This window comes from Triticum aestivum, chromosome 2D, assembly GCF_018294505.1.
Source record: "Triticum aestivum cultivar Chinese Spring chromosome 2D, IWGSC CS RefSeq v2.1, whole genome shotgun sequence".
Classification (NCBI taxonomy): Eukaryota; Viridiplantae; Streptophyta; class Magnoliopsida; order Poales; family Poaceae; genus Triticum; species Triticum aestivum.
In genome coordinates, this window is record NC_057799.1 from 119,152,555 (window position 1) to 119,164,028 (window position 11,474).

The 11,474-nt window shown below is 52.5% G+C and overlaps 2 protein-coding genes and 1 long non-coding RNA gene across 6 annotated transcripts; 1 reads left to right on the plus strand and 2 right to left on the minus strand.

Annotated features, from left to right (window-relative positions):
- Positions 1-216: 216 nt before the first annotated feature.
- LOC100037588 (uncharacterized) lies at positions 217-1,875 on the minus strand. Its single transcript, XM_044472012.1, is given in 2 exon segments — positions 217-905; positions 908-1,875. Coding segments are annotated over 2 exon segments (1,014 nt in total). The 5' UTR covers positions 1,692-1,875; the 3' UTR covers positions 217-675.
- A 351-nt stretch (positions 1,876-2,226) lies between these two features.
- LOC123052061 (uncharacterized) lies at positions 2,227-5,084 on the plus strand. The gene is made up of 8 exons (XR_006424432.1): positions 2,227-2,367; positions 2,459-2,682; positions 2,877-3,565; positions 3,648-3,711; positions 4,089-4,157; positions 4,242-4,332; positions 4,422-4,631; positions 4,726-5,084. It is a non-coding gene; the product is annotated as an uncharacterized lncRNA (long non-coding RNA).
- LOC123052060 (uncharacterized) lies at positions 2,819-6,671 on the minus strand. 4 transcript variants are annotated; one of them, XR_006424429.1, is made up of 4 exons: positions 6,449-6,671; positions 5,424-6,324; positions 4,041-4,127; positions 2,819-3,532 (listed from the first exon to the last, which is right to left on the minus strand). XR_006424429.1 is itself a non-coding variant. In XM_044475113.1 (4 exons), exons 2-4 carry the CDS (start codon positions 5,763-5,765, stop codon positions 3,470-3,472), a joined length of 492 nt encoding a protein of 163 aa, XP_044331048.1. In that variant the 5' UTR covers positions 5,766-6,346; positions 6,449-6,671; the 3' UTR covers positions 2,819-3,469. The 4 variants fall into 4 exon arrangements, 2 of the variants coding, with proteins under 2 accessions (XP_044331048.1, XP_044331047.1); XR_006424430.1 differs by having other exon boundaries at positions 4,028-4,127; XM_044475113.1 differs by having other exon boundaries at positions 5,424-6,346.
- Positions 6,672-11,474: the final 4,803 nt, after the last annotated feature.

The following is an 11,474-nucleotide window of genomic DNA, read 5'->3' on the forward strand; positions in this document are numbered from 1 at the left end:
AATATGTAATGTGCGCAGTAGATGATCCTTTCTTGAGAATAAGTGAATATAATGGGGGAGAATGTATCGGGTGTACCGTGGAAAAAAAAAGGTATTGTTTTGTCTTTTTTTTTATTCGATCGCCGATGTATCGGTTGCACATACATCTATCGCGTCAGAAAAAACTCAAGTTTTTCCAAAATAAAAACTCAAGTCCAAATTTGAAATATAACTTGAGAAACAAAAATAATAATTTTGCATTGATCATGTTTATGGGCCAAATTCATAGCACACCTTCAAGTAAGTACTCCCTCTGAATTTAAAGTAAAATCACGATACTTATTATGGATTGAAGGGATTACTATTCATAGCATGATTTGACTACTTTTTTCTCGACTTCTAGGCCGATGTTGAATCTGACATTTTGCAACAGGAAAAATATGTACAAGTGGCGTATGCAAATTAAGCTGTGGCACAGGAGCCAACACAGCAGACCACGCACTCACACGCAGAACAGTGATATGGACCGACAAGCGACAAGCTGCAGCAACATACTCCTATGTGCTGGGCTAAACAGTACAAGCACGCACAACCATAATTATAGAGTGCCATATAGATGTAAGAGGATTATTCAGTAGTGCGGTTGAACTTAACCAGATAAATTAACCGCTAACATAGCGGCCTTCTTGTTGTTGTTCAGTGAATCCTGCGGCAGCAGTCCTGCGGGATAAGAAACCCCACCACGGTGCAGACCATGCTGCCCACGGCCACGAGTATCGTTACCCAGGCCGGGATGCAGCAGTGGAGCCAGCGGAGATAGCCACCGCACGGCTTGCACGCAGCAGCCGGCTCGTCGCCGCCATCCAGCTTCTGTCGCAGGTGGCTCGGCAGCAGCACGGCGTCGACGACGTACACGGCGAGGGGGCTTCTTCGGACACCGTCTTGGTCACCTTCACCCCAGCGCCGCTCCCGCACGACGGCCACAGCCGCACCGTGTCCCCGTCGTCGCGGATGGTGATGGCGTGGCTCTTGTTGGTGGCCGCGTCGGTGGCCAGCGAGCCCACCCACACCCAGTCGAACGCCTGGAACTGCTCCCTCCGGTAGCGCGCCCCCGCGCCGTGGTGAAGCAGGACGGCGAGCTGGTCGTCGGCGCTCAGGCTGTCGAACTTGGGCGTGAACGTCGCCACCGCGAGGTCGTCGGGGCAGAAGACAGTGAGCCCGCGGCCGCGGCCGTCGAGGAGGCGCTGCTGGAAGATCTCGCCCGCGTTCGCCGTCGCGGCGAGGAGGCCCGCGAACCTCGCGCATCCGTTGGCGGACATAACGTCCACGAACGCCTGCTGCTTCGGCGCGTCGGACGCGTGCCCATGGCCCGAGCCGTCGATGCCTCGGAACTGGAGCCGAGGCGCTTCGTCGTCGTCCGTGGAGACACGGGCCGTGAACACCGGCTCCTCCGGCGCGACGGACGCGTGCCCACGGCCCGAATCGTCGATGCCACGGAACTCGAGTCGGGGCGTTTCGCCCGCCTCGTCGTCGTCAGTGGCGATAATAACGTCCATGAACACCTCCTCCTCCGGCGCGACGGACGCGTGCCCACGGCCCGGGTCATCGATGCCTCGGAGCTCGAGCCGGGAAAGCCACGCCTCGTCGTCGCCGCCCGCTGCAGCGCCCCCAGAGACGACGAGCAGAAGAAGGAGCAGAAACGGCGCGGCCATCGCGCGCTGGCACGAGCTAGCTAAGAGGGCGTGAGATGCACGGAGTTGCTGAGTGGCTACGGTAGGCTGGTAGCAGTGCGCGGGTGTGGAGTATTTATACACGGTGAGGGTCTGACGGAGGCCATCCGGCAAAGGAACTGCGAGGTAAAAAGCTCCATGGTCCGGATTCCGGAAGGGGTGGAGTGAGGAAGAAAGGAGTAAAGGCAAGGGCTATACGTGTCGGTCGCCCATGGTACATGATATGGAAGCGAGCACGGCAAAGAAGAACGGCGACGGTGCGGACGGGCTCGCACGCTCCTGCTAGCTGGACGAGCGAATGAACGACGCGTTGCGCACTGTATTCTATGCGGGTGTATGGATACAGCAACCGTACGGACGTCCAGTACAGACGCGCGGAGACGGAGACGTGGGAAATGATGGCAACATCTCGGTCCAGGATTGTCATGCTCCGTTGGTACAGGTGCAGTAGTACTGTACATAAAAACATCACCGCTGTGGGCGAAACAGATAAGGCTGTACCATGATGTGGGACCATGGTCACCCGACCGGCACTGAAAACTAAATGCCAAAACTGTCGTCTCCCTTGGTCCGCCGCATAAGGCGAGAAGCTCGTGGCAATGGAGACCCCGACCACCGGAGGCGATGGAATCGAGTTCTTATCATATCCAGTCGACAGGTAAATTTTCGCACCCCCATTTTATGATTTCTGTGGCAGGTCCAATACGTAGCTGATAATTTCACACGTATACTTCTTAATTTGAAAATAGATTTCCCCTGCCGGATCTGGGCGGCGCATCTGCGCCGCTGGACCATGGTGCGAGCCAAGCTTTAGTATGCGCGCCTGCTGAATCAAGCATTGGTGATGCCGGAGACACGCACTGGACTTACAAATGGATTTGATAAGCACTTGCGAGGGGGTTGCTCTGTCCGCACCGGCGTCCGAGCAATCTACAGGCAAAGACAACCCTCAAGCTCCTGGTTGGGCTAAAAGGTATAGCTCTACGACATTGTGCTTCTCGTTCAATCATAGCTCCAATTGCTAAGATCTTGTTACAATATTCGAACCATGTTTATCATATCGGTTTCTGTATGAGCATGCCATCTACTGAAGAAAGCTTTAAACATAATTACTGACAAACATCTTCAAACATATATTACTGACAAACATGCATCTGGATTATGCAGAATCCGTATGGGGCGTGCACCTGATGATGAACGACCCCCATGTGCTGCCAGGATGAGTGCACTGGAAATGGCGTTACCAAGCTATGCAGAAAAGAAAACTGAAACTGTCATAGTTCCAGCTATGCAGAAAAGAAAACTGAAACTGTCATAGTTCCAGGTTCGGCTCCTCTGCAGTCGAACTATTACTGCACGTGTACTGTAGACATCCATATCGCCCGTCAATTCCAATCTGGCCGCTCTCATTTTCCCCACTTAATTCTCTTAAAAAATGAAAACAAACACCCAATTTGTCCGGTGGAAAATCTGGTAAGGTTACTTGGCGCCAAACAGAACGCACGTTGGCGCCAAACAGCGATCTCCATGCCTTCCTCCCGCCCGTCTTCCCCAGTGCTTTTTTTTGCGGGCGTTCCCCAGTCCTTCTTGGTCGTCCTCCTTGTAGCCAAAACGTGACCAAGGTACATGCTGATCTATAGGCGGCATAGGGATCTCCCTTTTGCCCTATCTCTGTACCGATTGTCCTCCTCACGTTGATCTGCAAGTTTAAGTGGCATTAAGATCTCCCTTTTGCCCTATCTCTGTACTGATTGTCCTCGTCATGCTGATCTGCAAGTGGTGTAGATGATCTCCCTTTTGAACTCACTTTTGCCATCCTTCTCCTAGCAACAAAAAAGAAGCTGATCAATCCCAAGGTATGTGACACGTGGTCTGATTCTATTCATGTTCTCAAGGCAAGAAGAGAATTCCTAGACTGATTTTGCTACATGATCGCAGATTGCAAAAAACAAAGACAAGGTCTAATGGAGAATATGACTAACTGCAATGAAGATTCAAACAGGTACCATTAACTTTAACAAATTCAGCAGCTAAATTGCAGAGGAGCCGAACCCTCCAAACAACTAGTAGAAAAATCAGAAGTGATAAGGACGGAAGGAGATCCAAAATTTATTCCTGCACCTTTTAGATGATGTTAGAGTGAAAAACAACTTTGAACAGAAGTGATCTCTATTGTTTTGAATAAGCTCAAGATAAAATACATGAATGTAGTCAGATCTGTACATGCAAGTTGTACCATAGGTGCTTTGCTAACAGAAGTGATCCCTATTGTTTTGAATAGAGGAAGATAAAATACATGAATGTAGTCAGATTTGTACATGCAAGTTGTACCATAGGTGCTTTTCTCATCAAATACTTGGGATTTCCAATACTTGACAGGAGATTAATGTAGATGATCTCCTTTTTGCCTTCCTTCTCCTAGCAAAAAAAAAGATGATCAATCTCAAGGTATGTGACAGATCCTCTAATTGTATTTATGTTCTCAAGGCAGCAAGGGAATTCCTATAGACTGAGTTTGCTATGCTATTACAGATTACAAAAAAGGAAACAACGAGGTCTAATGGAGAATATAACGACGAGGTCTAATGGAGAATATGACCAACTCCAACAAAGATTTGAACAGGTACACTCAATTTTGTTAAATTCTCAGGCCCTATCATCATATTCTTGTAGTGTAATTAGACAAATAAATTAAGATATGCTTTTTTACAGGACAAATATGATTCCTAGTTGGATGCCTCAAATTGGCATGAAATTTAATTCCACAAAGGAGGCTTGGGGCTTCTGGACTTGTTATGGAGGCTTGGGGCTTCTGGACTTGGGTATATTCCAGTTGCACAATGCAAAGCACCTATGGAGAAAATGACTGGAACAAATGCAGATGGTTTGCAGGAATATGGGTACTATGCTCGTTTACTAACGGTATTCTACTCATCTTGTCCAAAATTCCTAAATTCCATTTGTAAGCAATATGATTTTTTTTGTGTAATCTGTTATATCTCTATTTAATTTACAGAGTGAAGCCGATGATATTTGGGACTTGGAAAAGAATTCATATTTTCCTCGGATATGACAACAGTTCGATAGGGAGATAAGAGGAGAGTCATGCATTTGTGGGATTCGGCTCCTCTACATCAACCTCAACTACAGCCATCACTACAGCCGTGAACTGCAGCTAGTAATTCCTTTTACTTGTGATGTGTTTAGTACTTAAGGCAAATACAGAGAGAGCAGCCTTCGCATCCTGTTATGGTATTTGTAATTCCTTTAGGCAAAGAGAAAGGAAGAGGAACGTTTGCTTCTGTTTATCTGTTTTAAAAGCAGAGTAGCACTTAGTTTTGCTGATGTGTGAAGCGGCAAGGACTTGAGCATTTACATCACAGTATCCTGGTTTCCAAACGGATGAACCTCAACTTAGCCTTTTTCAAGTAGTTTTAAGGTCATCAATAACTGATTTACAGTATTCTAGAAATTTGCTAGTCAGAACCATGCCAAATCTCTATGGATAGTGAGACCACGACACAACGGCGCAATCAAATCAAATGCAATTGTAGTAAGATAACAATCTGTATTTAGACCACAACACAGCAACATTCAGAAACACAAGCTACATACATATAATTCTGAAGATTTGAACGGACAAGATCAATGGACAGGGGACCAAACATATTGTCATGCTACACACTACAAGGTATGAGCTAGCCACATACTAACCTGTGCCTCTCCCGAGCTCGAGAAGCGCCTGCACGGCGGACTCCCACACGCCGGAGAGGAGGAGGAATAGCTCCTTCCTGGGCAGTGGCGGCGCGGGGCCGGCAGATCCCCATCGGCGAGCGGCTGGAGGAAGCGGGCAGCTTCCATCAAGGTGGAGGGCGTCGGACGGCACAGCCAGCCTGAGTACGGTGGAGTGCTCCCACGTACCTGCGGTCGACGGCGTCGGCCGGCGAGCCCCAGGGGACGGCATCGGCTGGTGAGGCCAAGGAACGGTGCCTGGCGGCAGATCCTGGGCAAGCCGGGGACACAGCCGCGGTGCAGCAGGCGGGCATGGAGGTCCATCCGCCGGACCGTCGCTCGGGGAGGGAGTGCGCTTGGCCGGAGATACGAACCCTCGCCGGCGGCAAGGTCGTCTGCTCGCGCCTGCCTCAGCCTGTTTGCTCTCCAGTCTAGTTAGTGCGTGGTGTGCAGTGTGAACGGAAGCACTTATCTGTGTACATGAAGGCTTTTTTGTTAACAGGATTAAGTAGGTAAAATGCGAGCGGCCAGATGGGAATTGACGGGCGATATGAACGTCTACAGCACGCGTGCAGTAGTAGTTCAACTGCAGAGGAGCTGAACCCCATAGTTCCTGCTCTGAGAAGCAACTTCGATACACTGCGGGACCCTGACGACCCGCAACTGGAGCCGCCGCAAGCATGTATCCTGCGACCGCGCTTGCAAAAGATGCAGCCTGCACGCCTCCGGTGCTCCGTTTTGCTGCCCCGGCTGAACGTGAGGCGCCTGCACAACTTGAGCTCCATCCGCCTGCCCGCCTTGCATCTGCACTGCCCCGATTTGCCCGACTGCAGGTGCTGCTTGTCCACGAGTCGCCACATGCGCCGCGTACGCCTCTTCCCACCTGTAGAAATCGCATCCGCCCCCTGATGGCGGCCATGAATTCACAACAAACCATACCTCGTTGGAATCTGAACAAGTAAACCTCAGAAAAAACTCCGAAATCCAATCCAGGAAACTGTACTTACGTTGTGATTCCAGCACTTGTAGAAACGCTGGCCGGCATTCTGACCGCGCCGCGCTACGTATGTCATCACGTTCCTGCCGCAATCCGGACAAGGCACGATTGGCAGAGCAACTGCTTCAACACCTGGATCTGCCATCTTTGCAAGCTACGGTTCTATCTGCTTCGATTTGGGATAGGCTGTGCGGCGCGGCTAGGATTTCGTCTCTTGATTTGGGGATCGAATGGCGACCAGACCAACAATGACCCGTGGGCTAGGTTAAATACATCCGGTGGGCCGCCCATCAGAAAAAATCTACAACCCTGTTACCGGCCGTTCCCGTACTTCCAGCACAGAACAGTGCACAAACGATACGTCAACAACATCGTTTCGGGATCCCCAAATGTTCAATCTAGCAATGCTTGGAAAGCAAGGCTGGCGCATTCTGACCAAACCAGATTCTTTATGCTCTAGAGTGTTGAAGGGAAAGTATTTCCCACACTCAAATTTTCTCCAAGCCTCGATACCCAAGGGAGCTTCCTCTACCTGGAAGGCTATCATCGCAGGCAGGAAGGCTTTGGAGAGGGGACTGATCCACCGAATAGGAGATGGCTCATCTATATCTATTTGGAATGATCCTTGGATCCCAAACACAGTCACTATGAAACCGACTGGTAGATTAGGGGCGGCGCCCCTGCACATTGTCTCAGAGCTGATAGATGACTACACTGGGAGTTGGAAGGTCAGTTTGGTCCGCCAAATTTTTCTGCACCCCGATGCTGAGGCGATTCTTAATATACCCTTGAACAGATCAGGTGGGGAAGATAGTTTGGCGTGGTCGTTGGAAAAGTCGGGTAACTACACTGTAAAATCAGCGTATCGCTCTCTCATGACTCGGAACGAGCTTAGTTCTCTAGAGGAAGGGACGATAACAGACACTTCATCAGCAAATAAACAGTTGTGGACCGCACTTTGGAAACTACGGGTGGTGCCGAAGGTTAGGGTTTTCTGGTGGAGGGTTTTGCGTGGCATCCTGCCAGACTACATGACTCTACAGCACCGTCACATCAAGCCACTTGGCCGCTGCGATCTATGCAAGGCCATGAATGAAGACTTGATGCATGCACTCATCTCATGCTCACACGCCAAGCAGTTTTGGGTTGCGGCGAAGGATCGGTTTGATCTCCATCTACCGAGGTTGCATCCGCTAACATGGGCACGGGATATTGTGCTCGATGCGATGTTTTCTGAAGAGGCTCAGTGTCAGATTATCACAATCATGCATACAATATGGACCTCCAGGAACAAATGGACCCACGATCAGGAGGGCTTCTCCCCGGTGCAAGCGCTCAAGTGGATCCATGAAACCCTGGCCATACTCGATCTACCTAACCGTCGCCCACTGGTGCTGGCGGGACGGAGTTGGAACCCTCCCCCCCCCCCCCCCCGATGTGGGGTGGATTACCATCAATACTGATGGCTCAGTATTCCCAAATGCGTTGTCAGGAGGAGCAGGCGGCGTTGCTCGGTCTCACATTTCTTTTGTGGGGGCTTGGTGCAAGCCGCTAGAGGGGGTCTCTGATCCTTTCATTGCTGAGCTCCTAGCGTTTCAGGAAGGTGTGATCTTTGCTCATCTACGTGGAATGTCACATGTGATAATGCAGGTCGACTGCATGGAGCTGGTCACCCAATGGAGTTCGCGCGGCAACTCACGATCTATTGCTGCGCCTATCTTTCGTGAACTTGAAGCTTTAGTCCTTAATTTTGTTTCTTTCTCGGTTCAGCATATCAGTAGGGATCTTAACTTCCCGGCCCACTTATGTGCACAGCGCGCTAGTGCAACGGAGGGTACGGACTGCTAGCTCGATGCGAGTCCAGATTTCCTTGTCAACAGCCTACGGGCAGACTGTAACCGCATAATTATTTGTTAAATAAAGTCAGAGTTCGATGCAAAAAAAAACAACAACATCGTTAACCCTCTTCTCACGTCGTCAACAACATCGACTCCCACGGCGTCTCGTGCCCGTCACGTACGTGCATTAACTCTCCTCACCTGCCACCTACGATACGGCGGGCATCTCGCATCTCTAGCTGATCGAACGCGTGACGATAACGTGAGCGCGCGAGCTCGTCCACGACGAGCAATTTTCGGCACGGCAAAGCTCTACCCAAGCGCGACCCGTCTTCCTTGTAACCTCATGCCGTCCAGTCATCGCCACTAGGAGTGAGTGACGTCAGCACACCAACTTTATCGGTGTGTCCTAAGGTTACTCCAGTCCAGGGTTTAGGGTTTAATGAGCATGAATTGACAATGCCATCTAGAGTAGTTTTGGCATAGGTGTTTGTCCACGCTATTCCTTCCTAACGTCGATCATCTAGGAGTAGCACATTGCGATGATGCATCCATGGCCACAATAGTGCACACGACATCACCGGCAGCCGGCAGGTACGTATTTTTTTCCTCATGCGATCCGCTCGGAAAGTCTACTTCTCTCCTGCGTCTACGTAGGGAGCACTAACAGTGCGTGCATGGGCTTCATTAACCTGTAACGAAATGAGATGTGCCTGCGGTCCATGGCAGCAACAACCAATCAAAGGCTGAGTGAAAACATTTGGCAGCAACGCGGACTCTCACAGGAGTGAAAGCTTGTTGAATGCGATGTCCCGGCCGGGAGATAACACGGGAGCAAGTAACGCGGCGTGGCACTATCTCATGCCAAATAGGGCATGTGCAAGATGAGGACGGCGTTCTGCTGCTGCCATGGTCACATCACATGCCACCGCGTGCTCACATGATCATGTCGCGTCTTTGACGCAACAATCCCTTGCGTACCTTAAGCCAACTCCACCGCGTGACCCATTCGTGACCTATCCGGACGTCCGCTTTTGTCCGTTTGGGTGCGATTTGGCGGACGTCCGGGGGACGGACAGACGTATGGGGCATCTGCACCCAACGCGCAGAAGGCCTCCCGGATCCCAAATTGTCCGCCCCGCTTCGCCCCGAACTCGCCATGCCGCGCCGCGCACACCCCGGAGCCCCGCCGCGAGCTCGCCATGCCGCCTCGCCGCGAGCTCGCCGCCGCCCTGCCGTGCGTGCCCCGCCCCGAGCTCGCGTTGCCCCGCGCACGCGCCCCAGCCTCGCCCTCGCCGCGGCCTGCAGGCCGGCGCGCGCCGCCCCGCACCGCGCCCGCCTGCGCCCCTGCGGCTCGCCTCGCCCGCGCCTGCCTCGCCGGCCGCGCCGCCGCCCCGCCCGCGCTCGTCCAGCCTCGGCCGCGCCCTCGCCGCGGCGCCACCCCGCCCGCGCACGCGCCCCAGCCTCTCGTTCTCACTGAGTTGTGGGCCAGAGGGAAGGCGCGGGCGGACAAGAGCGGACGAGAGGGGCGAGGAGAGTGTCCGTTTTCTGTCCGTTCGGGAGCATTTTTGGACCAAGTTTGCTCCAAATTTGGGGTTGGCCGGGACAAAAAAGTGTCCAAAAGACAACTCTGTCCGTTTGGGTATTACCGCTGGGTCGTATTTTACCCCAAACGGACAAATTCAGACCGGATAGGTCACGCATGGGTCACGCGGTGGAGTTGGCCTTATGTGCAGCAAATATACGTGGCCAATTCATTACAAGAGCATATATAGCTTGTGAAGCAGACGCTCCAACCACTTGTTCACATTTTTACTTCAGCCACTACTACGACTCAATGAATCCACGTCTATAAACCGTCTGTGCGCCCCACGCGCGTAGGTGTAGCTGTGTAGGAGTAGGACATGCTAAGCGTGGGAGCTATATCTTGTTCTGGGAGAAAGAAGATCAAATGTAAACTAGAGTGAATTGCAAAAAACCATCACATTTTAAGTTCAATCCCAGATTTGCTACCACATTCCTTGGCCGCCCCAAAAATCTACTAGTATCCTTGCTAATTTTTTCAATAAACCCTAATGACCGGTTTGAACCATTTAATCAGATTTCTGACCGGTTGGGCCCACCTGTAAGTGCTGACTTGGCACTGAAAGTCAAATCCATTTGTTTGACCGTTATATTAGACATGGGGTCCACATGTAAGTGTTAGCACTACTCTGTTACAAAACACTTTTCTGTGCGGCATTTTCTCAAACACGTTGTGTGCATGCGTGCTGCGGAGCTCGCGAACGCCGAGGGCATCGCCGCCGGATATGTCGTCGTTGTTCCCGCTACTGGATGGACGGCGAACCCCATGGACACTCACCCTGCACCTCCCGCCGTTTCCCCGCACACGGCGTTGTCCGTTCCGGCCGGCCGCCATGGCCACGATCGTGCGCATGACCCCACGGAGCTGGGCAGCTAGGAGGACGGAACAGAGACAGCGAGGAGGATGGGACGAAGAGGGAGGAGGGTCGGCGCTCTCCAGTGGCGCGGCCGGAGGCCGGCGGGAGGTAGGTGCGCGGCGCCGGGCCGCCACGGCCGTGAGCACGCATGAGTTCGTGGCTGCTCAGGGCGTCGCAAGGGAGGCCGGGAAGGAGCGGGCGGAGGTGCACAGGTACGGCGGTGCGGCACCCTCCGGTGGCTCGCCGGAAGCCAGCGGGATGCGGGTGCGCGAGGCCGGCGTGCCACGGTCGTGAGCACGCATGAGGTCGAGGCGGCTCAGGGCGTCGCGAGGGAGGACGGGAGCGGAAGGAGGTGTGGAGGTCCGGCGGGCGGCGCTCTCCGGTGGCGCCGCCGGAGGCCGGCGGGAGGCAGGGGCGTAGCGCCGTCGAGCACACAAGCGTCTCTTGGTGGCCGCGCGATCCAGTGGGAAGAGCAGCGGCGTGGGAGAGATGGGCTGACGGTCAACAAACGGCGTTGGCCGTTTTATGCCACATCAGCACTTACGGGTGGGACTTTTCTGTCAAAATCGGTTTAAATCTATGCATACATGTCATTAGGGTTTATTGAGAAATTTAGTAAGGATACTGGTAGATTTTTGGGGCGGGCAAGGAATGTGGTAGCAAATCCGGCCGTGAATTTAAAATATGGTGGTTTTTTACAATTCACTCTGTAAACTATGGAACCAGGCACGGCAATTACTCGGAAGCTTCCTTACAA